This window comes from Maylandia zebra, linkage group LG7 (assembly GCF_041146795.1).
Source record: "Maylandia zebra isolate NMK-2024a linkage group LG7, Mzebra_GT3a, whole genome shotgun sequence".
Classification (NCBI taxonomy): domain Eukaryota; kingdom Metazoa; phylum Chordata; class Actinopteri; order Cichliformes; family Cichlidae; genus Maylandia; species Maylandia zebra.
The window spans coordinates 5638342-5661574 of NC_135173.1; the positions used below are offsets into that span (position 1 = coordinate 5638342).

Genomic DNA, 23233 nt, shown 5'->3' on the forward strand with positions numbered 1-23233 from the left:
AGGATTTTGAAGTAGTCTAATTTTCCCCAACTTTTAAGAGTTTGTGTTTCATATAGCACAAACACTTTACACCCTGAGGAGACATGCGCTGCTCTTCTTTGCTTGCTACAAAGCCTGCCCTTAAGACTTGTAAGAGCTCTAATACGGCGGTCCCCAACCCCCGGGCCACGGACCAGTACCGGTCCGTGAGTCATTTGGTACCGGGCCGCGAGAGTGAGACTCGGGTGTGAAATGTATGGTTTTCAGGGTTTTTAGCGTTATTTTGTTATCGTTTTTTTTTTTTTTTTTTTGACTCTGTTTTCCTGGGTCTTTTCACGTGTGTTATGAATAAATCTTCTTTTTTCCGGTACCGGTACTAGTTTCATTTTGTTGTATTTATCCGCGACACCTTAAAGGCCGGTCCATGAAAATATTGTCGGGCACAAACCGGTCCGTGGCGCAAAAAAGGTTGGGGACCGCTGCTCTAATACACAATTAATTTATGGGTTTTTTAAGTTATTTCAAACCAGATAATAATAAAATAACTCAATTTTAGCTTGTTTTTTATTTTCTGAAGATTAAATAAAAATTAAAGGCAGGGGTTATTCTTCAGCCACTTCTGTGTTCTGTGTGTCACATTTACGACAGTGAAAAAAGGTTATTTTTCTAATCTTCCTGTGCATGCGAAGGACATTACACTGAATTCTAAATTCACCCATTCACTCAAATAGCATACACAGTATACTACAGTTTTATTCTGTTCATACCACATTTTTCCAATCCCAAATACACACACCGTTGGACACACCAGGGCACTTTTTCTCCTTTTTTTTGTGGAGTTGTATCTTGCCCAGAGATTGGAGGAACCCCAATAACCCCAGTTAGCATTCCCTGTAAACCTCTGTCCAAATGGATTGCACACCAGTAAAAAAAAAAGCCACTGACTGACAGACAAGTGTGTGAGGGATCCAGCAAGCCCAGATCTTTTTTATTTGAATAAGCTTCCTAGTATGCGCTGTTTGAGGCTAGTGCTTCCAAATGAAAACGCCAATGACTAGCAAATATATCTTTAAAAGTATAATTCGAATGTGCTCCCATGAGGCATTTAACAGTGATGTGATGAAAAATAGAGCTGAAGTGTTTCTGTGCTGTTTCCATGGTGACCCCTGTCAGTATTTTCTTGTCTTCCAAATATTACAGCAAAGAAGATAATGATTTAATCTCGAGATGTGTATTTCTGTTATTCTCAAACATGTATAAAACATTCAAAAGGTAAGCTTGAGTCCTAGTTCCTGTGTAGGTCATCCCAAATCCACACAAATGCATACGGTACCAGTGGATCTCCAAAAAATTAGAATATTCTGACTTAGTTTTTCATAATGTAACTCAACTTTTGTATTAATCACACATCTAAACATGATTGTAATAGTTCCATGATTTAAAAAAGCATTTACAATACAGAAATCTCCAGCTTCTAAAAAGTGTGTTCATTTATACACTCAGTACCTGGCTGGCGTTGCTTTACCACAAATTACTGCATCAGTACAGTGTAGCATGGAAGCGATTAGTTTGCGGTCCTGCTGAGGTGTTACTGAAGCTCAGGTTGCTTTGATGACAGCAGCTCGTTTGTATTTTTGGGTCGGCTTCTCATCTTCCTCTTGAAACAAACCAGAGATTCTCTGTGGGTTTCAGGTCAGGTGAGTCAGCTGCCCCATCAACCATCATAATAACACATTCAGCAAATCATTATATAGGAGTTTTGGCACTGTGGGCAGAATCCTGCTGGAAAAGGAAATTGGCATTTCCACGAAGCTTGTTAGCAGATGGAAGGAAGTGCTCTAAAATCTTCTGGTAGATAGCTGCGTGCAGATGACACGGCACTCCAAATCATCACAGACTGCAGAAACTTCACACTGGACATAAAAGACCTTGGATTCTGTCTCCATTATTCCTCCAGACTCTAAGATGTTTATTTCCAAATAAAATGAAAAAAATTGCTTTCATATGTGGATCACAGGACTGTGGACCGAGCAGCATTCCTGTTCTTTTTCTCCTTAGCCCAGATAAGAATGCTTCTGACATCTCTGGATCAGAAGTAGCTTGATATTAAGAATGCAGCAGTTTTATCCTGTTCCTGAAGATTTGTGTGATGGTGGCTCTTATTGCACCGTCACCAGCCTCAGTCCAATCCTTCTGAATTTTCCCAGGTTGCTCAAATAGACTTCTCTTCAATGTTCAAGGTTCTTTATTTGTCACATGCATAGTTATACAAGTATAACATACAGTGAAATGTAGCCTGACACGCTCCTCGACATGTGCAAAAATGGGGGGGGGTGTAGAGGAAGAACATTATTTTTATATATATATATATATATATATATATATATATATATATATATATATATATATATATATATATATATATATATATATACACATGCATATAGTATATACACTGGGTGAATGTGCAGAACTAGCAGCAAGCAGGTGAATTCTGTACATTAATATGAATAGACATCTGACATCTTAACAATCATGTCAAGGCAGTGGTCATCCCCGTTGCTTGTGCGCCTTTTCCAGAAACACTTTCCCCTACCTGTCATCTTAGCATTAACATGCTTTCATACAGCACTTTGTGAACAGCTGGCCTTTTCCCCAGTAGACCTTGGCAATGTTTGTTATCTGGACTGTCAAGTCTCTCAGTTTTGGCCTTGATCATATTTACCTGTTCTGAACTAGACCAACACATACACAGTATTTGTATTGTTTGAGTGGTAATTTACTCAAACTCAAAATAAAATATTCTAATCATTTAAAATACTGCACACTAAATACTATCAGCCAACAATCATCCAACTGAAAACATAAAAACAGAAATATTTCACTTTATGACTTTATCAATATAGAATATTAAAAAAAAGAACCTTTAAAATATTCGTATTTTTAGGTGCTCTACTTAAAAACGAAATATATACGAACCCAAGTGAGAGAACAAAATCGACCTTGCGTCATGCTTGGTTCTGCTGCTCGGTCCCTTACATGTACCAGCTCCCTCTTCTCAATTTGTTGAAGTGCGATTGGTTGGGTACACTATTCTTATTAGAACACTTTCCATGTTCCTGCTGGGACATTATCTGTACGCATACGAATGAACTTAATGTGAATGAGGATTATCCATTGTCCCGCCTTGCCGTTAATCATATTTTTGCCTACAGCTAATCTGTAATGAGATTTTCCTTCAATCAGAATGTCCAGACAGCTCCCGCAGAGCTTCCCACAGAACCAGCCCAGTCTTGTCTGATATTAAAAGGCCCTTATGAGCAGGAAACGGCACATGTGTGCAAGGCTGTGTGTGCGCTAATGCCTTAGTGTAGTTCATGTCTGGTTGCACAGACACTTGGCGCAAATGGCAAATCAGCCACAATGTTTAAAACACCTATGTTATATTGTGTAGATCCCCCTTCCACAATGGGGCGCGATGTTGGCCCACCATAGATCTGGCTGCTTGCTGTTTATCTGCAGGATGTTCAATCGGATTGAGATTTGAGGAGTTTGGAGGCTGAGTAAATGTCTTAGAATTTTTGTGTTGTTTCTCGAGCCATTCCTGAGCAGTTTTTTTCCCAGCTTTTGAGATGAAAGGTGGATGCTATGACGTCTAATCTGTCTGGTTCAAAAAGCAGATACAAAAATACACAGGCGTACGAGAAACTGGGTCAGGGAACTGCGATCAATATGGGACTCAACAGCACCAGTAGCTTCTCATTCCCTGACAGACAAGACATTGTCACTGTTGTAGGAGCATGCACCAATTCACAACTTTGCCCCACTCTACAAAAAACCAAGAAACTCAATTTGTAGAACAGCTGATAAGCAGATAAGATTTAAAAGTTTTTTCTTTTTTCTACCACCTGGCCGTATCGATTGTAAGGAGGGATGGAATTAAGTCAGCTTCTTTGACTTAAAATCACATAAAATCTCACCTAATCATATAAACGTTTAAAATAAAAGATGTTTGACGTGTACTTAGCTGGGGCTGTTTCTGCACTGTCAGTGGCACAGCTTACTGGAACACCTAAATTGGAACAATGCCATCATTAATTTTACTAACATTTGTGGTTTTCCTGCCACAGTGAATAAAGATGTCTGCAACAACAGTGGTTAATGAGTTTCAAATGCCCATCGTTTTACCAGGTAAAAGCACCTGATCAAAGACACTGAATAGGATTTTGGATTAAAAGCGACAACGCGCATATGATACATTTTATTCTTTAGCCTTGTAGAAAAAGCATTTTGACAGGGAAGAAAATAGATACAGCCAGGTTTCAAATTTTAACATTGCTTGAGACGGGCAATCTATCACAGTACACAGCACGTCTGTGTCTGCTATTATTCGTGTTATAGTTAGATACATGTGTGCATACAAGCCCATCCGAATGACTGTAACACCAACGTAACTCGGCAGTTCGAAAATGACTGAAAAAAATGAATTCAGGCATGAAAGTAGGTTTGATGGTCCACATCCATTTAAAGTATCTGAAGGTTGATTTTATGGTAGATTGCAATGTGTGAAAACTGGTAAATTCAAATTCAAATTTTAAAGCAACCAACTTCATGCTTAATGATACCAAAATATGTAAACAAAAACTTTCATGGTCTTTGGCTCCAAGTGCACCTGTTTCTTTTTATTGCAAATGGTGCAATTAAGAAATTCTGCAGCTCTAACCATTAAAAAAAACAAAATCTATACTTTAATGTTGTTGTTTTTTTTTTTATAGCCCTACAATGGATCGGTGACCCTCTCGTCGGCTGGAATAGGGTCCAGCACAACTATGACAGCACAGATGGGCTGTACTGAATCTAAGTTTACCTGATTTTCCCTTCAATATCATCTTCTTCCGTGTCTATGAATTGCTTTAAGGGCTACTGCTCCATTTAAATTTTTCCCAAGAAATCCTGTGACCACTTGCCTATGCTCTGTAATTTCATTATGAACCTCACACTTGAGCAGAGAACAACTTCTCTGTCAAACTGACCTGTTGAGGGCTTTCATTCATCATGACAGCTGAAACTGCTATCTCTCAGCTGCTGGGTTTACAGTTTGCATGAAGGGTATGCAATAACTAAACTCAAAGATGGTATATCAGGTTAGAAGCGTGACCACAAGTATGCTCGTCCTTTTTCACCCCCCTGGATCAGATGAGGGTTATGAGGGAGAACAGCCTCTGCATCGTCACTAAACTGCTGGCCAAATGTGTTTCTGTGGTGTTCTCATGTTCTCTAAAATTAACTATAATGGTCACTACCTTGAAACTCTGGAGCAGATCCAGGGGGCATCTCAAAAGCAAAACACAGAAGTGGTCAAATGCAGCTTTCACAGCAGCCAAGAACAGCAGCATTGCTGGAAGTTCTCCCGAGGTGAGCAGGGAGACGAGCTGGAAAAGAAGATTGATCCAATTTAAATAGGGTAGGTTTTTCTTATTACAGGTAGAATTGTAAATGTTTTTGTTTTTATTTCATCTTGATTCAACCAGCTGGCAAAACGTGAGTCTTGAACTTCTTCACCATCAGTGTGGTTCAGTATTGAAGCATTTTCAAAAGTCTTCTACATTTTCTGCTATGTAATAGCTTTTTTCATTCACACTATGAATTAATGACTTTAATGATGACGGCCACTGAACTGAGAGTCCTAAATGGAATGTGGCTATAATTAATATTAGTTAGAACTATGCTTTCCTGTTGTGACGCTTCGCAGCATGCCAAAATGTCTGTAGTGTGTGCAAACAGACTGATTAGTGATAGGCAAGAAATTGCTCAAGCTGAGTGTGAGAGAGGAATGATGCCTGAGCAGTAACAGGATAAAGCTAAATCCCCTGTTAATAACCATAGGTGCTTTATTGTATCATTCCAAGGTTGTATCTCTGCTTTGTCATACATTCAAAGAAAATGCAGCTGTATCCAAAAACATAAATAAATGTCTGTTAAATTTAAATATTTTTATAGCCAATACATGTAAAATGTCAGGATTGCTGCACTGGCACAATTTTCATTTTAAAGTTTGCCCCTTATTTTCTTTTGTTGCCAGTGTACTTAAATTGAATAAAAGCCGACATAAACAGTACGCACAGACCAATCCCGGTATGTCCTTGTGTCCACCTCTTCAGCAGTGCTGGTAAAAGGTTAAAGTGTGCTGAGGAGCTTTTAGTCATTAAAATTTTGCAGTTTGGATTCAATTGAAAAAACACATTGAAGGCAAGACAGAATAAGAGCAAGAAAGCAGCACTCCCATTATATCACAGGTCAGCTGTTTTTCGATTACTTTTCTCGTCTTATTTGGGCAGCGGGGGAAAGGAGTGTATGGGAGAAAAGGAGCTGATAGAAAGAGGAGTAATGTCTCCATAGCTCCACTGCACACTCATATTTCTTTTATCTCTCGACCCTGTTTTGTGTTTCGCTTTTCAGTGTTTCAGGGCCAGTGGCCATCTGAAATTAGATTTCTTAAGGTACCCACATATGTGGGTGAGGTTCACACACAGATGCGCAGTGTGGGTGTTTGTGTCTGCTTTACAGATGCAAAAAAAAAAAAAAGAGTGTACATGAGCATCCATCTCTCTGGCTTCTTCGATCAATTTAAGTTGAAGAAATTGGATTGCCAAGTTTGCCGGTTTACTTTTTTTTTTATAGGGGACTTCAGAAGTAGAAGTACAATATGACAAAATGCAAGTGAGAAGTTGTGTTTTAAGGTGTAATATGAGTAGTGTGTGTGCCTGTGTGTGAGTAACCCCTCATCAATCTCTGGCTGCTTGCTTTCTGATTGACCTCTTCCCTACTCTGGTGAGGAGATGCTGCCTTCACTAAGCAATGACTCATCCTTCAGTGAGAAAAAAATTCTGTGTGTGTGTGTTATGCATGTCTGCATGTGCACCTTAAAGAACATCTGCTCCTTTCATTGGAGAGCTTTTGTCCTTGTAACCACAATGCACACCGTTGATTGATGTCTTTGTTACCCTAAAAAAGAGACACAAAAAGACAATTAAGTTAAAAATAAAAAAGGCTTTAATTTTGAATTATGTTCACCCTGACTTTTTGTTTGTATGAATCCTATATTTTGTTGAGCTGCTCAGAAAATAATCTAAATCATCAACTATTTTTGCAGAGCATAAATAGGTAAGTCGTCTCGTGCCACATAAAGGTTTAGAGCTCAAAGGACGGCGTAAATATAATCCCAGTTATATAAAACCAAGTTTCACTCCAAAAATTCTATTTACTTTGGAAATAAATCGAATGTCTGTAGAGATATAATTTAATGATTTCCTGTATGCGCCCTCAGAAGGTTTCCTGCATGTAGAGTCAGCACTAGATGACACAACTTGGTGAGATTGATATTTTTCCTGTGCTGTCTCTGCTGTGTGATAGCTTTCTATTTTACCTTTTATGTTCAGAAAAAAAAAAACCCTGAAAGAAGGGAGAGTATAACATAAAGCGTGCAAGTACAATACAGTAATAGGGGCATTTTCAATAGTGTCTTCTCATAGGTTGACTATTTCAATTTAGTGCTGCATTTTTCACCAATTTCCTCTGCTTTGAAAGATTTTACACTTCTACAGAAATGCCTTGTGTAGTCATATGAAACTTGTGAGTTATTTTAACTGTCATGGAGGTCGGTTACTAACTGTCGAAAGTAATAGAAGCATGTGTGGAATTGTTGTGACTGATAAAACTGTAAATAATAGGTGTAACAGATCAAACGGTTAGCCGGAACATCTGGTATCCAGCAGCACAATTTTACAGTTAACGGACATTCACTCTGTAGGTTGTCATATCCACATGGCAGATTTTAGCTTATCAGCATAAGAAGTGAGTCTTTCTTTTTTAAATAACATACAAAAACAGCTGACACACAACATTCAAGTATGCACAAAAAATATGAGGACAAAGTTTATTACAGTTGTTTCCGGTAAATGCTCACGTAGGTGTTTGCAAATGTATCTTCATCTTTAATGCAAAGCTACTGGAGTACTTTGCTTAGTGCTCGGTTAGCTAGCTTCCCTGATGTTCACTTTCAGTGACCTAACTCCTACCAGAGGAATATTTGAAGGGAATGTTGGTGTGAATATGCACTGTGGCAGCAAGATGCTGTGGGCTCCAGAGTTGAAAGCACAGTAGCACACATTGTGTCCTCCTCCTCTCTACTCAGTAGCCTCACAAAGACTCTCAGAGGCGTCAGCATTGCCAGGGGCCTGATTGGCTTTGGACAGGTTGCATGATTTTAAGGTTTATTATCATAGGGACTCTCCTTTCATGCCAGCAAACACATTCAGATATGCCACTGTACAATTGGCATTTTGATTTGTTTGTGTATGCATGTGCATCACTATATGTTTTTCTCTGGGAACATGTATTGTGTAACACAGATTGAGGATCAACAGCTATTTACTGTCTCTTTTGATTTGTTAGCACCACTCGCAGCAATGTCTTTTGACCAGTCTCAAACTCAGTTGTGTGGCCAACACAAACAATTAAAGACATGCCCACTGTGATCTTAGTTTCATTCTTTCATTATGGATCAGCAACAGCAGGGGCCCTAATTACTTGTGTTGGCTTGCTGAGAGAATGAATAGGCACCGACTCAACCACAGGGCCAAAACAGGAACCCCAGGGGTTTAGATGAGCTGGCTTCTCAGAGTCAGCATTGGCAGGGAATCTGACTTCCTCTATTTCTGTCTGTTTATTGTCATTAGTTCTCATTTGTTAGCTCACTTTGCCTTTCCAAACTTTCCTTCTGATTGACTCTTCCTGTTGTTTTGGGATGTATTAGCTTGTTTTCCCATTTTCTTTTCATTTATGTTGCTAACCAGGGAGGCAGTCAGGATCTTTTGGTGTCCTTTGCGATCCACCAATCCAATTTCTGACTTAAAAATAAGTTTAGGACATCCACCTGCTAACTGAGACACCAGTCTCTGTCAGTACCCAATGAAGATAAAGTTGGTATTTTATTTAGCACACAGCTGATTTCTAAAAAGATTTGCAAACCAAACTGAATTTTTCATACTGCTCTGAGGCTTGTGGAGCCCCTTTCTCTTCTCCAGCTTGTCGTAGACTTCTCTCTGACCTGTGTCTTGTCTCTTCTGTATTGCAGCTGGGGACAGAGTGGACCGCTCCAGGCGAGTTTAACAAGTTCAGGTCCCAGTCTTCGAAGTCTGTGCAGTAAGTACCTCTGACAACCACACACGTATCAGGATGGCAAAATGATTTCACTTTCTCAGCAGTAGAGAGACCAAAAGGGCACAAGAATCTGATGGAGGATCTCCCAGGAAAGGTTTTGCCGGATGTTTTGTTAGTTTCACCTTGTAAACCTGTCAGTGTGTGTGTATTTGTGCCATCATAGCAAAATGCAGTCTGTATACACTGTAGGGGGAAGTACCTAAACACAATTCGGAATACTTGAAAGCTGTTAGCAAGACCATATATGTACTAAGAGTCAGGATGTGAATATCTAGTCTTCCATGGTTGTTTCTGTTAAATAGTCTCTTTACCTGTTAAGCAGCAGTCTGCAGCAATTGCTGTATTTGCACATTAATATTACTCTACAACCTAATTTATAGCAATAAAGGTAATCTCTAGGTAGATGCAGATATTATCAAGGAACATGATTTTTGGTACTGGTTTCTGTTTGCAGTCTGACTAGTACAGAACAGTTGTGTTTGTGTAGGTCAGGCGTGGGGGAACTCCAGGCCTCAAGAGCCGGTGTCCTGCTGGTTTTAGCTGTGTCCTTGAACCAACACAGCTCATTTGTATGGATAAATTACATCATCAACATGTCTTGAAGTTCTCCAGAGGCCTGGTAATGAACTAATAATTTGACTCAGGTGTGTTGACCCAGGGTGAGATCTAAAACCTGCAGGACACCGGCCCTTGAGGCCTGGACTTCCCCACCCCTAGTATAGGTTTTGCTTCCTATGGAGAGCAAAGGAAGAAACACATTTACCAAAATGCAAACTTGAAACCATCAGCCAATATCTGACAAGATTACATTTATAAACAATAACTGGCACATAGAACAGGAAGCCTTGGTCCTGCAACCCTACACTACAACTTCTCACATATAAGAAGAAAGTGTTCCCTGGAGACTGAAGAGCAGATCTTCTATGCATGTTTTGTATGCATGCTAGTACCTATATCTATAGATGAATTACCATACTGTATAAGAAGTGCTCTCAGGTGTCGACAGTCTTAATCCTGAAAGTACTCTCTTTCTCAGTAAATGTAAGATGGAGAGGCATTAAACTATCCAGTCCACGACACATCTTTCTCCCTAATGTTTACATGATGACTCACTGAGTTCTTGGGCCACACCCATCTTCAAACTCTCCTTTAATATTGATCTTTAAGTTTTCAGACTCCATCTTGCATGGTTGTGAGACTCAGGTTGACAAGCAAATAGACAGGTGACAAAGTACTCAAAGCTGCTTCTTTTGTCGTAGTTCTTACTACACTACCTGTCTCCAGAACCCAATTTTTATGACAACAGAGACATACAGACAGCCACAGATTCACAAAGTGAACATAATATCTGCCGCATTGTGATTGTAAGCACTTATCCGCATCCACTTTGCTTCTGAACTCATTGTTAAGTTTATATGATTGTGCAGGAGAACCGATTCTAAAAGCTCTTGTTCCTTTGGGTTGCCTCATTTGCCCGACTGAATGAAGCACAAGTGTTGGCCTAAATTATTCAAATCACTGGTGTTTGGGGTGAAGTTAAGGGATACTTGGATCTTTTAAATGTAACAAATTAGGTTATGAACAATTATAACAATACAGTGTAGAAAGAAAGCTCACATTCTGTGTGGGTTGTCTTAGTTCTTACCAGGGCATAAAATTAGAGATGAACAACAATACATGATGTATTACACTGTGTAATTATTTGTTTAACAAAAATAAGCCAAAATGCAGAAGCGGTGAGTGCAATAAATAAATACTCTCCATGATTGAATAGCTTTCATAGCTGCTTTGAGCAGCAATAACTTGAAGCAACTTAAAGTAATCTTTTTTCTTTTAATCCATCTCTTATGTCATTCTGGAGGAATTTTGGCCCACTCTTCTTTACAACATTGCTTCGGTTTATTCAAGTGTGTGACAATTCATTTATGCACAGCTCTCCTAAGGTCCCAACACAGCCTTTCAGTTGGGTTGAAGTCTGGCCTTTGTCTGGGCCACTGCAAGACTTTAATTCTTTTATTTTACAGCCGTTCTGTTGTAGATTTGCTGCTGTGCTTGGGATCATTGTCCTCTTGCATGACCCAGTTTGCCCAAGGCTTTAGCTGTCAGATAGACAACCTCACATTTGACTATAGAATACTGTGGACAGTGGAGAAGGAGTTCATTGTCGACTCAATGACTGCAAGGTGTCCAGTTCTTGTGGCTGCAAAGAAACCAAAAATCAAAATAATGATCCCTCCACCACAGTCCTGACAGTTATAATGGTAAATGGCCTGTATTTATATAGCGCTTTATTAGTCCCTAAGGACCCCAAAGCGCTTTACATATCCAGTCATCCACCCATTCACACACACATTCACACACTGGTGATGGCAAGCTACATTGTAGCCACAGCCACCCTGGGGCGCACTGACAGAGGCGAGGCTGCCGGACACTGGCGCCACCGGGCCCTCTGACCACCACCAGTAGGCAACGGGTGAAGTGTCTTGCCCAAGGACACAACGACCGAGACTGTCCAAGCCGGGGCTCGAACCGGCAACCTTCCGATTACAAGGCGAACTCCCAACTCTTGAGCCACGATTGGTATAAAGTGTTTGTGCTGTTGTGCTGTGTTTGGTTTTCACCAAAACTGGTACTGTGCATTATGGAGATGCTGCATCTCCACTTTGCTCTCATCTGTCCAAACGACGCTATAAAAACTATTTGTTCAGATAAAACTTGTCAAATCTAAACCATGCTGCCATGCTCTTTTTAGAGAGAAGAAGCTTTCTCCTAGAAAGCCAAACAAATTATACATTTTCAGTCTTCTTTTAATTGTACTCTCATGAACTTTAACGTTTAACATGCTAACTGAGGCCTTCAGACTCTAACATTTCTCTGAACATTGCTCGGTCTGACCTTGGGATGAATTTGCAGGAACGTCCACACCTGGATTTGAAATTGTTTGGAAATTACCATATAACCCTTCGCCAACTAATTGGCAGAAACAATTGCTTCTTCAAGAGCATTGCTGTTGTCTGTACTCTTTGGTATTGTTTTAACACACACCTGAATGCTCCAGACCAGCAAAAACAAAGAAAGTGACAGAACATACAGTGTGATAACATCAGAAGTGTTGGTTGGATGTGTAAATGGACCTCTGAGGTGACGCTCTAAGTCAGTGTAGGTGTTCAGGTAACACTGACAAATGTCTCACTGGATCTAGTGGAAGTTTGAAATCATAGATGCATACAATGCATAAAAAAAATACATGCATACATACCATAGAAACATGCATAAAAAAATCAGAGGCCCAGATTATTCCCGTCCCAAAGGCCATTTGTGTAACACTATACAGCTGTTTTTGAAATTCAGTTTTAAAATAAAATATACTGAACATGATACTTCCAAACGCAGCTCTATATTATGATTAAAAATAATAATGGTACTATGAAAATCAGTCATGCCTGCTTGCCATTTTATATCCCCAGTGTGATGGTTCCATTATCAAAAGAAACCACATCCCAAGCTATGAAAATCCAATGAGATGGCACACATTCAGGGAATATGTTTCACAATGAACTTTACGTTCTTTATATTGATTACAGTATTGATTTTACATTACAGTTTATTCAGGCTGACTCTCTCCATCACACCAGCGTCTAATCATATATTGAATTCTCATCGTTACTGGTGCTGAATTTTTTTTCTTGTTTTTTGTAAAGCTATACCCACGCACACAGTTTAGTCTCTTGTGTGTTTGTACAGTCTGTTCTTATTCCAGGTCTTCATGACAAAAAAGTGGTAGTGTGGTTCTTGGCTGGAAGTTACACATACGTAACACCTCAGTGTGTGTGCTTTTAAATTGTGTTTGCTTTGGAGGTTTTGGTAGGTTATCGTCACGGTTTGTGCCTACGTGCTTTTGTTTTTTGGCAGGTTTGTTATGTGTAGGTTGTTTTTGTGACGGGATAAAACCAAATCATAATGCTGAAGTCCTTTTTATTCATGAATGTTGTATGTGCAAGTGTTACTTTATCTCTGTGCGTAGGATTAACTGGGTCTGGTTAGCACGGAAAGCTCACCAGCCTACGAGGGAGAGCAAAGAGGTGACAAAAATGAAATGGAAGAAGAGACAGAAGGATGCGGTTGAAAGTTTTTCTATTTTCTTTTCCTGTCTGACAAGTATATTGCAGTCTCCCACAATAACAAGACAACAACAAAGCAACCAAGCGTGAAGGCAGATTATGACAGGAACATTAAAAAGGTTGTGCAGCAGAGGAATTTGAGTGTGACACTTCAAGTTTTGTGACCTGTTACTGTGTTTCTGCGTGTGAATGTATTTTGCATCTGCTTAAAAGTATTTTGGGTGTGTTGTCGTTATTTTTTTTAACTTATGCCAGTCAAGGGGAAGTGTTCAAGAGAACAAGGCTGGACTGCGCATTGTCTATCCCAATGAAATCTGATATAACGATGATTAACACACAGCAGTTGTTGCCTTCATCTACCTCTCCGAAAGCGTTTAATGTTTCCTGGCCTTGATGTGTAAAGTGATTTATGATTTCTCTGTCATGTCATTATTTATTTATTTATTTTGTTCGTCCCAGACATGAAGCAAGTTGAAAATTGTGCGCTTTTTAAGCTTGATAACTGAAGTCAAATCTATTTTGATTTTATAGCTGCTCACTTTCACTTGCTTTAGAGGAGCCATGTCAAAGAGGACATGAAAGTCAGTTTCAATATAATTATACAAAATCGGTTTTGCTATTTCATGTGTGGGTGTACATCAGAGAACATGTTCATACTTTTGCATGCAAAAAAATACAGGCCTGTCTGCATTAATGTGAATGTGCTTGTTAAATACTGCACCATTTGAAAGTCTGCTCTGCAGCTAATGGCTTTATTGTGGGACCTCAAAGCAAAACAAAATTAATTTGTCATTTTCCGCATGTTCCCTGTGCTGCCCCGTGCAACTTGCATCCCTCACACACCATTGCACTCGATCTGTTTGTGGCAGGATATCCTCCCAAACGTAGCAAATCTGTGCAGAAGGATTAATTGCCATGCCTTCATAAGAAGGTATTCTTCAAATTAGATGGGATGGAATTGAAATGAGCAAATTAGCAGTGCAGAAGCGAATAACATATCGCTTTCCGTCTATTTTTTATTTAAAAAAAGAGACGACGTGAGCAGCTGTTATTATCGCTCATTAGATTTTATAACCTGGTAATTTCAAAGATCTGTAAACCTGATAAAATCAAGGAATAATCGAACAAAACTAAATGATTTCAGTGTTCCCGGGTTTTTATTACACTCAATTTCGTAGATGGGCACTGCGAAAATTATAAGTCATTACACATGAGGCCCTTGTCAGCCTGATCTTCTTGTACAATTTGTTATTGGAGAATAAGTTCAGGGCCATTTGAGCCTATTTACAGACTTCATTCTGCCATAGCTAAGTTCTGCACAAAGCCTTAATCAAAACTGCAATTTAAAACAGCTCTCACACTGCTGCTGTTCTTGGTTTTATTCATAGTGGGCTCAGAACTAGATGGAATGAGACAGCGCTATATTAAAATGGAGTCTAAAAGAGTCAAACAGTACAGAGCAGAACGGAGCCAAACAGAGAGCAGCCGTCAGAAATGTAATTGAACAGAGGAGAGCAGAGTGAAACACAGACACTCCTACGTTAGCAAGGTTGTTTCGTTTTTTTCACACTCTGGACTGTGGTTATTTATATGTCTTGGTTCATTGGACCTGTACAGCAGATTGTAGTAGAGTTGAGTGAACAGTGACTAATGGCTGCTGCAGGGCTGAATCATATTGTCAGAGAATGAAACATATTGTTGTTGAGAGGTTCACTTTAAACTCTTCACTTGGCTGTTGGAGGTCTCCATACAATGCAATCAGAGGCAACTGCAACTAGAAAACGTACATCCACAGAGTTAAGCATATTTAAATAGATGGACAGGCACACATAAAACAGATCAAATCAAACATGTAGTCATCTTGGATAACGTGCTTTCATCTGCCACATCTTTCCCTTCAAGGATCGCTCACGTTTGTTGCTCGTTTTTCGTGGTCCACTCTTTCTCTCTTGCTGAACCTCGTGTCATAGTGACAATAACAGTGCAACATTGAATTAAAAGCAGTAAAAGGGGAAGAAGTAGGAATGCTTTCTCTGTGTGCACGCAGTTCAAAGACCAGCTGGAATGATGTATTTCTCACATGTTGGCCTTCCTGTTGCCATGAAGTGTGGAAGTTCATCCTAGGTGGCAGTTTTAATAGATGTCATCCACAGTCATCTACACCACCTGGCTATCAACTCCTGGAGGTGATGACTCATGCTATTAGTGAGTGGGTGTATTTGTGGTTAATATGATTAAGCTTATTAAAATTTGAAAATAGAGGGTGTTGATATTCTCTTTCAGCCCTTTCCTTGCTTTCAAGACACTTTTTAGTTCCTCATTGAAATAGATCCAAGTAAGGATTTGTGTAAGCATATCATCAAATGAATTATAGTACCACCACAAAAACCAATTTTTAGATTTCTGGTGACATGCTAGTTTTTTGGAACACAATATAAATAATATTTGATCATCATTTGACAGCTACTCTTTTATTTGTGAAGAACAATAGAAAACATTTGACAGCTCCAGTTTCTTTAATATGTCCCCACATTCATTTTCTGCCTTACAGAAAGAAGGTTCTGCTGTTTAGGCTCTTTCTGTGTCAAGTTTGCATGTTCTTGCAGAGTCTTGGTGGATTTTCCGCAGGTTCTCTCGTTTTCTGCCTGTGATGGTGATCCATCCAGGGTGTTTTCCTCCTCTTGGTATACACTCGGGGAGTTTCAACACCAGAATCTGAGTCAGCAGTGCTCTACTGTGTTTAATCAAATGACACTAAACATAGAACATATTTTGTTGTTACATTTCTGTGCATTTAAAATCAAACTTTAAAAACATCAAATCAAAGTAAGAAGCACAAAAAACTTTTTTTTTCTGATGCCAGCAGAATATGTTGTTTTGACTTTTAATCGAATAACAGTGTCAATTTGAGATAATTTTTTAATCTGTCTCCGCCTCTGCTGTGAATTGATAGTTTGGCAGTGCCTGCTAGGTGCTGTCACAACAGCTTGATGAGTGACAGTGAAGTAGTCAGATAAGGAACTCGGATAACCCTGTCAACACTATCTCGTCTCTCTGAAACAGCTAACAGAGCCTCAGGCTGCACACACAACACCAGGGCGTGATTGACATTTATTAAAATTCTATAAGTTGAACCATCCTGAATTCAGACCGAGCTGGGCTGCTGCTCTGCTCGATTTTAGAACATTTTTTGGCTCTCAAATTGGAACGTGATTGGCAATTAGTTGAAGATTAGAAGTAGTATGATGGGTATAACCATGGATGATCAGCCATCTGACACAATGGTTTCTTGATAACCAAGAAAACTTTGCCCTCAGTGTTAATAAGACCAAGTAGCTGATCATGGATTTCAAGCAGACAAGGAGAGAGCATGACCCCGTTTACATTAACAGAACCTCAGATGACCATCACAGAGGATCCCAAACGGTCCACATGCACACCAATAATATGATGAGGAAGACTCAACAACCCCTGTACAACCTCTGGCACCTGGAGAAATTTAGCGTGAGCTCCAGCATTCTCAGTTCCATTGAAAGCATCCTGCTGTGCTGCTGTATCATCTTGTACAAAAACTGCACCGTAGAGGAATGCAACGCACTTCAGAGGTGATTTTCCTGCCCTCCAGGAGATACACAAGCATTGATGCACTGCCCAAACCCAATGGATCATAAAAGATACTCACCACCCTAACTCACCACCTTTAGTCACATGAGTTTATTATCCTATTTTCAGACATGTACTTTTTTTTGCATTTGCATTTGCACATTTCCAAAACGTGGTGCCTTATTGTGTTCCTTTTTATTGGGAGCTATTGTGCTGCTAGTCTGGCTCATCCATTTCTTTGCTTTTGTAAATCTGTATGTGGCAGTATTGCTGAATCGGAATATCATTTTAATTGCTGAAAAAAATCTTGCCAGCACCACAAGTTATTATTGCTTTGATTTTTTTTTTTTCATTGAATTAGAATTTTTCTTTTCAGTTAGTTTATTAGTTTCCAGAGTAGATTTGCATATTTGGGGTATTTCACGGTATTTCTTTGAAAAAGTTCAGTTTTTATTAGTTTCAGGGACAAAATTTAAGAAGTTCAGAACAGGTATTGTAATACAAATACAACAGTTTGAAGAGGTAGTTGTACGCTGAAAAGAACTGAAAAAGGTTATGTGTATATTTATTATATGTGGTTTTGATGTGAAAAAAAAGTTTCACTTAATTTTTGGTGCATTTAGTTTTTGTGATTTGTATTTTTATTTAATTTGTTAAAGTATTTACATTTTTTCAGTTTGAAATTTTTCAGTTAAAGTAAAAGTTCCATTGCAAAAATTTAATCAAACACTGTGTCACAGTCTGTGTGGGAGTGAGAAAGTGGACCCAAATGCAGACACTGGAGAAACAAAGTATGGTTTAAACAAAAGGCGAGCCGTTTATTTGGCTGAAAACGCTGAAAACCTAAACTGGGTAATAACTAATAAACTATGAAAACTGGGATGAGAGACAAGGACGTGGAACTAAACTGTCACGGTCTGGCTGGCAGACCGTGGGCATGTGAGAAATGAGGACCCAAAATGCAGGACTTGGCGCTGAAGGCAGTGCGTTTATTTACAGTGGTGACAATCCAAACAACAATAAATTCCCCGTGCGATCCCAACTCCCGTTCCGTGTCTTCTCCTTTATCCCGTGCTCCGTGCTCTGTCTCCGTTCCCTGTGTACTGTCCGTGTGCTGCCTCCTGGTCGCCACAATTCCTCCTGAGGAAACACGCATACAAAAGGCAGTCGTGAGTACAAAACCTAACGGCAGACTTGCACTAACCTTGCACGATAAACTAAGACTGACGGGAAGTCACTCAACGATCCAGCGTCGAGGAGCTCTCAGCCACACTGTTTTGAAGCTCCTCTGACGAGGCTTGATCGGCGCCAGGTGTGTGTGGATTCCTGGGTGGGACCGGTCAGCTGGCATGGCCACACCCACCAGGCCTAGAAGTGCCTGCCACGACCGCACCCTCACACACATGCACACACCCATAAACACCTGACAGTACACCAACACGGAAAACAGGACAGCAGACACAACCATAATAACAATAACCACAATAATAATGATAATAACTACAATAGTAGTCCAGACTGCTCACGGACCCCGAATCCCTGGAACTGGGTCCGTGACATAAACAGCTACATGCGACTATGGAACTATGAAATAAACTGAACATGAACGTGATCAGTAAGAAGAACTCTGAGACATGGTGTGGCTAGACATGAAACCAAACCGACGACCTGACAAAGACTGAATGTAAACACACAGATTAAATACACATAAGGGTAATGAGGAAAGTGGAAACACATGGGGAGACACAGCTAACACAAACGAACATAATGATGCACAGGGGAAGAGTATAACTAAGCACACTGAATAGAGAAACACAATACTTTCAAAATAAAACAGGAAACATGGAGAGACATGAACTGGGACACGCAAGCTTGACACGAGACAGAGGGAGTAAGAGAGAGAGAGGGACACAGAGGAGAGAGACACAAGGGGAACATAGAAAAAACATAAACCAGACTAAAACTTAACAAAGACAAAATAATAATAATAATAATAGAACTTAAAGTTTTGAAATAACTAATACAAAACAACTCAACTCTACCCTTAACTTAAGAACAGGACATGATTTTAACATAATATTAACATAAGAAATCAACAATAAAAAATAACAGAAAACGCTGGGTCACAGAACCAGCCCCTGGCACACTGACTGTTTCCTTAACTTTTAGTGCGAACCTTCTGTTGAATGCAGAATGCTGAGAATCGTTTCCTTCAGTCTGTAATGCCTCGAATCAGAAATGGTTGTTTCTGAACTTTGGCAGTGATGTGATGAGAAGCAAAGGTCGAAAATGATTCTAAGGTTGTCTGTGATACCACATTTGGCATTTAGAAGGAGCAGTATTCAATTCATAAGCTCCAAATGCCATTCACACTCAAATCTTCCAAAGACACATGGATCTGTTCTTCAGTTTGTGTGAGTACACATGTGACATGTGATGGATTTTTTGTTTTTACTTCTTCTTTACCACCTTTTTTCTTCTTCCTTTGCATTTTTACTTCTATTTCAATAGTTTTGTTTTGTTTTGTTTATATGCATGACTTGGTAAAGAACCTCAAGGACTGATAGTAACTGGGAGGAGAGAGTCCACTGCACCTTTTGCAGCAACACTGAGTGAAACCTAGTGGAGAATGACCAGTTATTTCTCTATGGGATCTCTCAGTATCTATAATTGAATCATTTAAGCACTGTTGGCTATTAGCTGGTGAAGAGATTTTAGTACTTTGAGAGAGGAAAGTGTAGAGATTTTTGCACATGACATCATAGGAATACAGATTTAGCGCGCACACGAGCTGAGCATTGCATCTTCTGGCTTTCATGATATGCTCTGAAAGACTTTTTTCTGGCGTGGTTTTGATCCATTTTTGCCCATCGAGGGACGTATTACTGAAAATCAATAAAAGAATGTTATGAGTGATTACCATTTTCCTGTGAAGCATTTTTAACCTGATGGGAGTGGTATTATCCAGGATGGCTGAAGCAGAGTTCCTGAATGGTTTGATAAGTATAAAAAAGATTTGAATGATATGCTCTGACCTTCATGGTCACCAGATTTCAGCCAAATTGAACCTTTGTTCAATTTCAATTTCATATTAGGAAGTACGACAGCAATCAAAACTATAAATTGCTGCTATATCACTCCAAAATTGCTGCCTCGTTAAGACACTCTATGTTGATTCCAGTTGGGATCTCTTAGTATTTTTATTTTATTTTTTTTGTATGTAAGTGACCTCTGTTTCCTTGTGTGCACATATGGCCCTGGTTGCGTGTGAGGACCTTCTAACCTCTTTCTGCTGATAGTAATTGGCTGATACCCTGTAACAGTTGAACTAGAATGAAGCTGTTTGCCAGCAATCTGCCGTGACTTCTCTGTCCTGCTTTCCTCCCTCGGGCCTTTACTCCACCATCTGTTTCTATGAGTGACGGGAGCCTGCTGAGATGCAAATCTCTGCTCGAGAGTTTCTTTCTGTTCAAGTGTGCAGTGGCTTAGGTTTGATCAGAATGAATTTCGGGTGTTGATGTACTTTGAGCTGTGTAAAACTGCAGAAACTAACATCTGATTGGCAGTAATGCAGGAGTGCGACCGACAGTCATGTTGATGAAGGGTGAGGTTAGTCTAACTTTACATACTGAGCAGCCAGCAAAGTGACATGTAAGCTGTTTGGAAATTGACTGGAATATCCAGGATCTTTCAGCATGTGATAAGAAGAGATCAGTATTTAGAAAAGAATTCTGACACATCATTAGCACATTAGTTTTTTTAAATATATATATTTTTTGTTTTGCTATGAAATCCTGTTAATAAACTGAATCCAACTGTGCTTAAAGGTGTCAGCTCTATATAGAGTGCTTGTCAGATGGTTTCTACACTGGAAACTGAAAACTTGACACTTTTAACAGGTTAACAGTTGGCCAGGTGTGCCAAGGTGAGGCAGGAATCAGTGTTTGATCTTCTTGTACTCTTTTTCTGAGTATGTGAAACTCTGTGAAAGTCGTTCATGAATATTAAAACAGATGAGAAATATCTGGCATTTATTAGACATAAAGAGAACACTCATTTGGGTTCAGGCAATGTGTGTCAGTTTAAAGACCTCAACGGTTTTGATGAGATCCAAGTCAGTGTGGCCAGGATCAGAGCATCTCTGAAACAGCCAGGCTGCTGCACTGCTCAACAAATGGTAGATTTTTTTAAAGTAGTTTTTTTTTTAATGTGTGGATTAAAGCATGTTTGGTGCATTAATGAGTGTTTATGGCACTAAAATAGTGGGTACTGTGACTTTACAAAAAAACGGCATAAAATATCACACGAATTATCCGTGTATATCTTTTAGCTGCAGATAAATTTTCAGTCACTTGTACATGTTCTATAGATTTACCTTGATGCAGTGTAATAATTATAGTTGCACTTCATTGTGATCAAAAAAGCATCTGCTTTAGCGCAGCACAAATACTCCCACCAAGTGTAGTTATTTTTTTTTTCTTCACATGGACGGGGGGGAGGAAGGCACTGGAGAAAGTAATGCTATAATGTTGTATTAGATAATTACATATGGGGGAATTGGATGTGGTAGATAAAGGAAAAGGAGACTCTGTGAGAAGAGCCAGAAAGAAGTGACGGACACGAAAAAGAGAGGGAGCGAGAGATGGGGAAAGAGGATGGGGATGAAGGAGAACGGAGAGGGGCAGAGCGAAGGGAGGGGATGGAAGAAAGAGGATTTATTGAGGCTGCAGGGAAGAGCAGCGCGATAGCTCTCTGATGGATTAGAGGAATGTATGAGAAATGGAATGAAGAGGGGAGAGCGCAAGGAGAGAAAAGTGAAGTTTGTGGGCCTCCTTGGGGCAGCTCTAAACACTGGTATCATTAATGTAGTTTAAAGAAGTGTACTCACCGAGAAGGGTCTTTTTTTTTAAAGGCCACCTGTGGGTATTAGAGAGGGAGGAATCGGGCAAGGGAGAGAGATGGGGACAGGGTGACAGTCAGATAGCGTAATGAGAAATTGAGTTTGAAAAAGAGAAGAGATATTGAAAAAGTAGAATCAGGAAATTGCCGTGGCCATTGGCAGATTGGAGAGTGTGTCATGATTTCACAATAGGAGAAGAAGGACGGGTATTAACCAGGGGAGGACAGTATACTGCCTTTATTTCACTTCACTTCTGCTCACTGCAAACCAGATCAGTAATTCTGAGTGTGTGTGTTTGTCAGTCTGCTGGTGTGAGAGTATTTCTTTGGTCCAACACTTTTCTGTACGATTCTGTGAGAGGATTTTCTATACATTTCATGGCAAATAAATATTTTATACTTTAAAGGTAGCAGATACCCGGCAGGCACTCAAGATATTCTCTGTATTTATCTTCAACAGTCTGTTCTTCTGTTATCCAGCCAAGTCAAGTTTCTTTGTCTCGCTATCCATTCAGCCCAATGAAGGGAAACTGGAAACAAAGACCCCAATTAGTCAGGCAATTAGACTGCTGTTTTGTGTCCTCTACTCATCCTCTGAGTCACACACTAATAGTTATTCTTTCCTCTTAAATCTCTCATTTGCCCTTCACTTGTTCTTTAATGTTTTTCCCCTTTTCTTTTCTGGCAGGATGCGATCAGTGATCAGTGGTATTCACTGTAATGTATTTTTTCCTTCAAAAAATCATTTATAATTCCCTGTGGTTTTTTTTCTTTCAGTTCATTTGCTATTTATCGCTTCTCCTTCATCTTTCTTTCCGTCTGTGTCTTTGTCACTTCATCTCTTTCGTCCGGAGCCTGCCTCATCATCCATCACGATTGGTGTGACCAGTCCTCCTACACTGTTCCTCTATGCTCTTTTGTTTGCCTTTCTCATTCTCCATCTTTTGTTGCGTTCTTTCAGTTTTATAAAACACTTTGAAGTATCTCAAATTCTCTTCATCATAATTTGTCATATTCATTTTTGAAAACTTATTCTTGATTCAAATCTTTTTCCGGTTCTTTATCCCCCCCAAAAAAAAATCTTCATATTTTTCACACCAGACTGAAAACAGAAACAAGGCAAAGATACAAATTTATGTAAAGTTTAAAACAGGAAATAGCTATAAGCCGAAAGCTGCCAACAGTTATTCTCTCATGGGTAAACAAATATACGAACAGTGGAACAAAATTACACAAATCAAATGTGAAATGGCCTACAAAATGACTGTGAAGTTATAAAGGGAATAGATAAACAAGGGACAGAAAAGTACGTGAATAAAACTTAATGTTCTGCTCTCTTCATATTTTTCCATTATTTGCTTCTCTGTGTGATACGTTTTTTTTTTCTTTGTCTTACTTTGCCTTTGTTT

At 39.5% G+C, this 23233-nt stretch overlaps 1 protein-coding gene across 1 annotated transcript in view; it reads left to right on the top strand.

Annotated features, from left to right (window-relative positions):
- b4galnt4a (beta-1,4-N-acetyl-galactosaminyl transferase 4a) overlaps nt 1-23233 on the top strand; it is a 149046-nt gene that overhangs the window by 101303 nt on the left and 24510 nt on the right. Inside the window, exon 7 of the mRNA XM_004563378.5 lies at nt 9116-9183. Coding sequence (XP_004563435.2) covers nt 9116-9183 — 68 coding nt within the window. The remainder of the gene's footprint in view (nt 1-9115; nt 9184-23233) is intronic.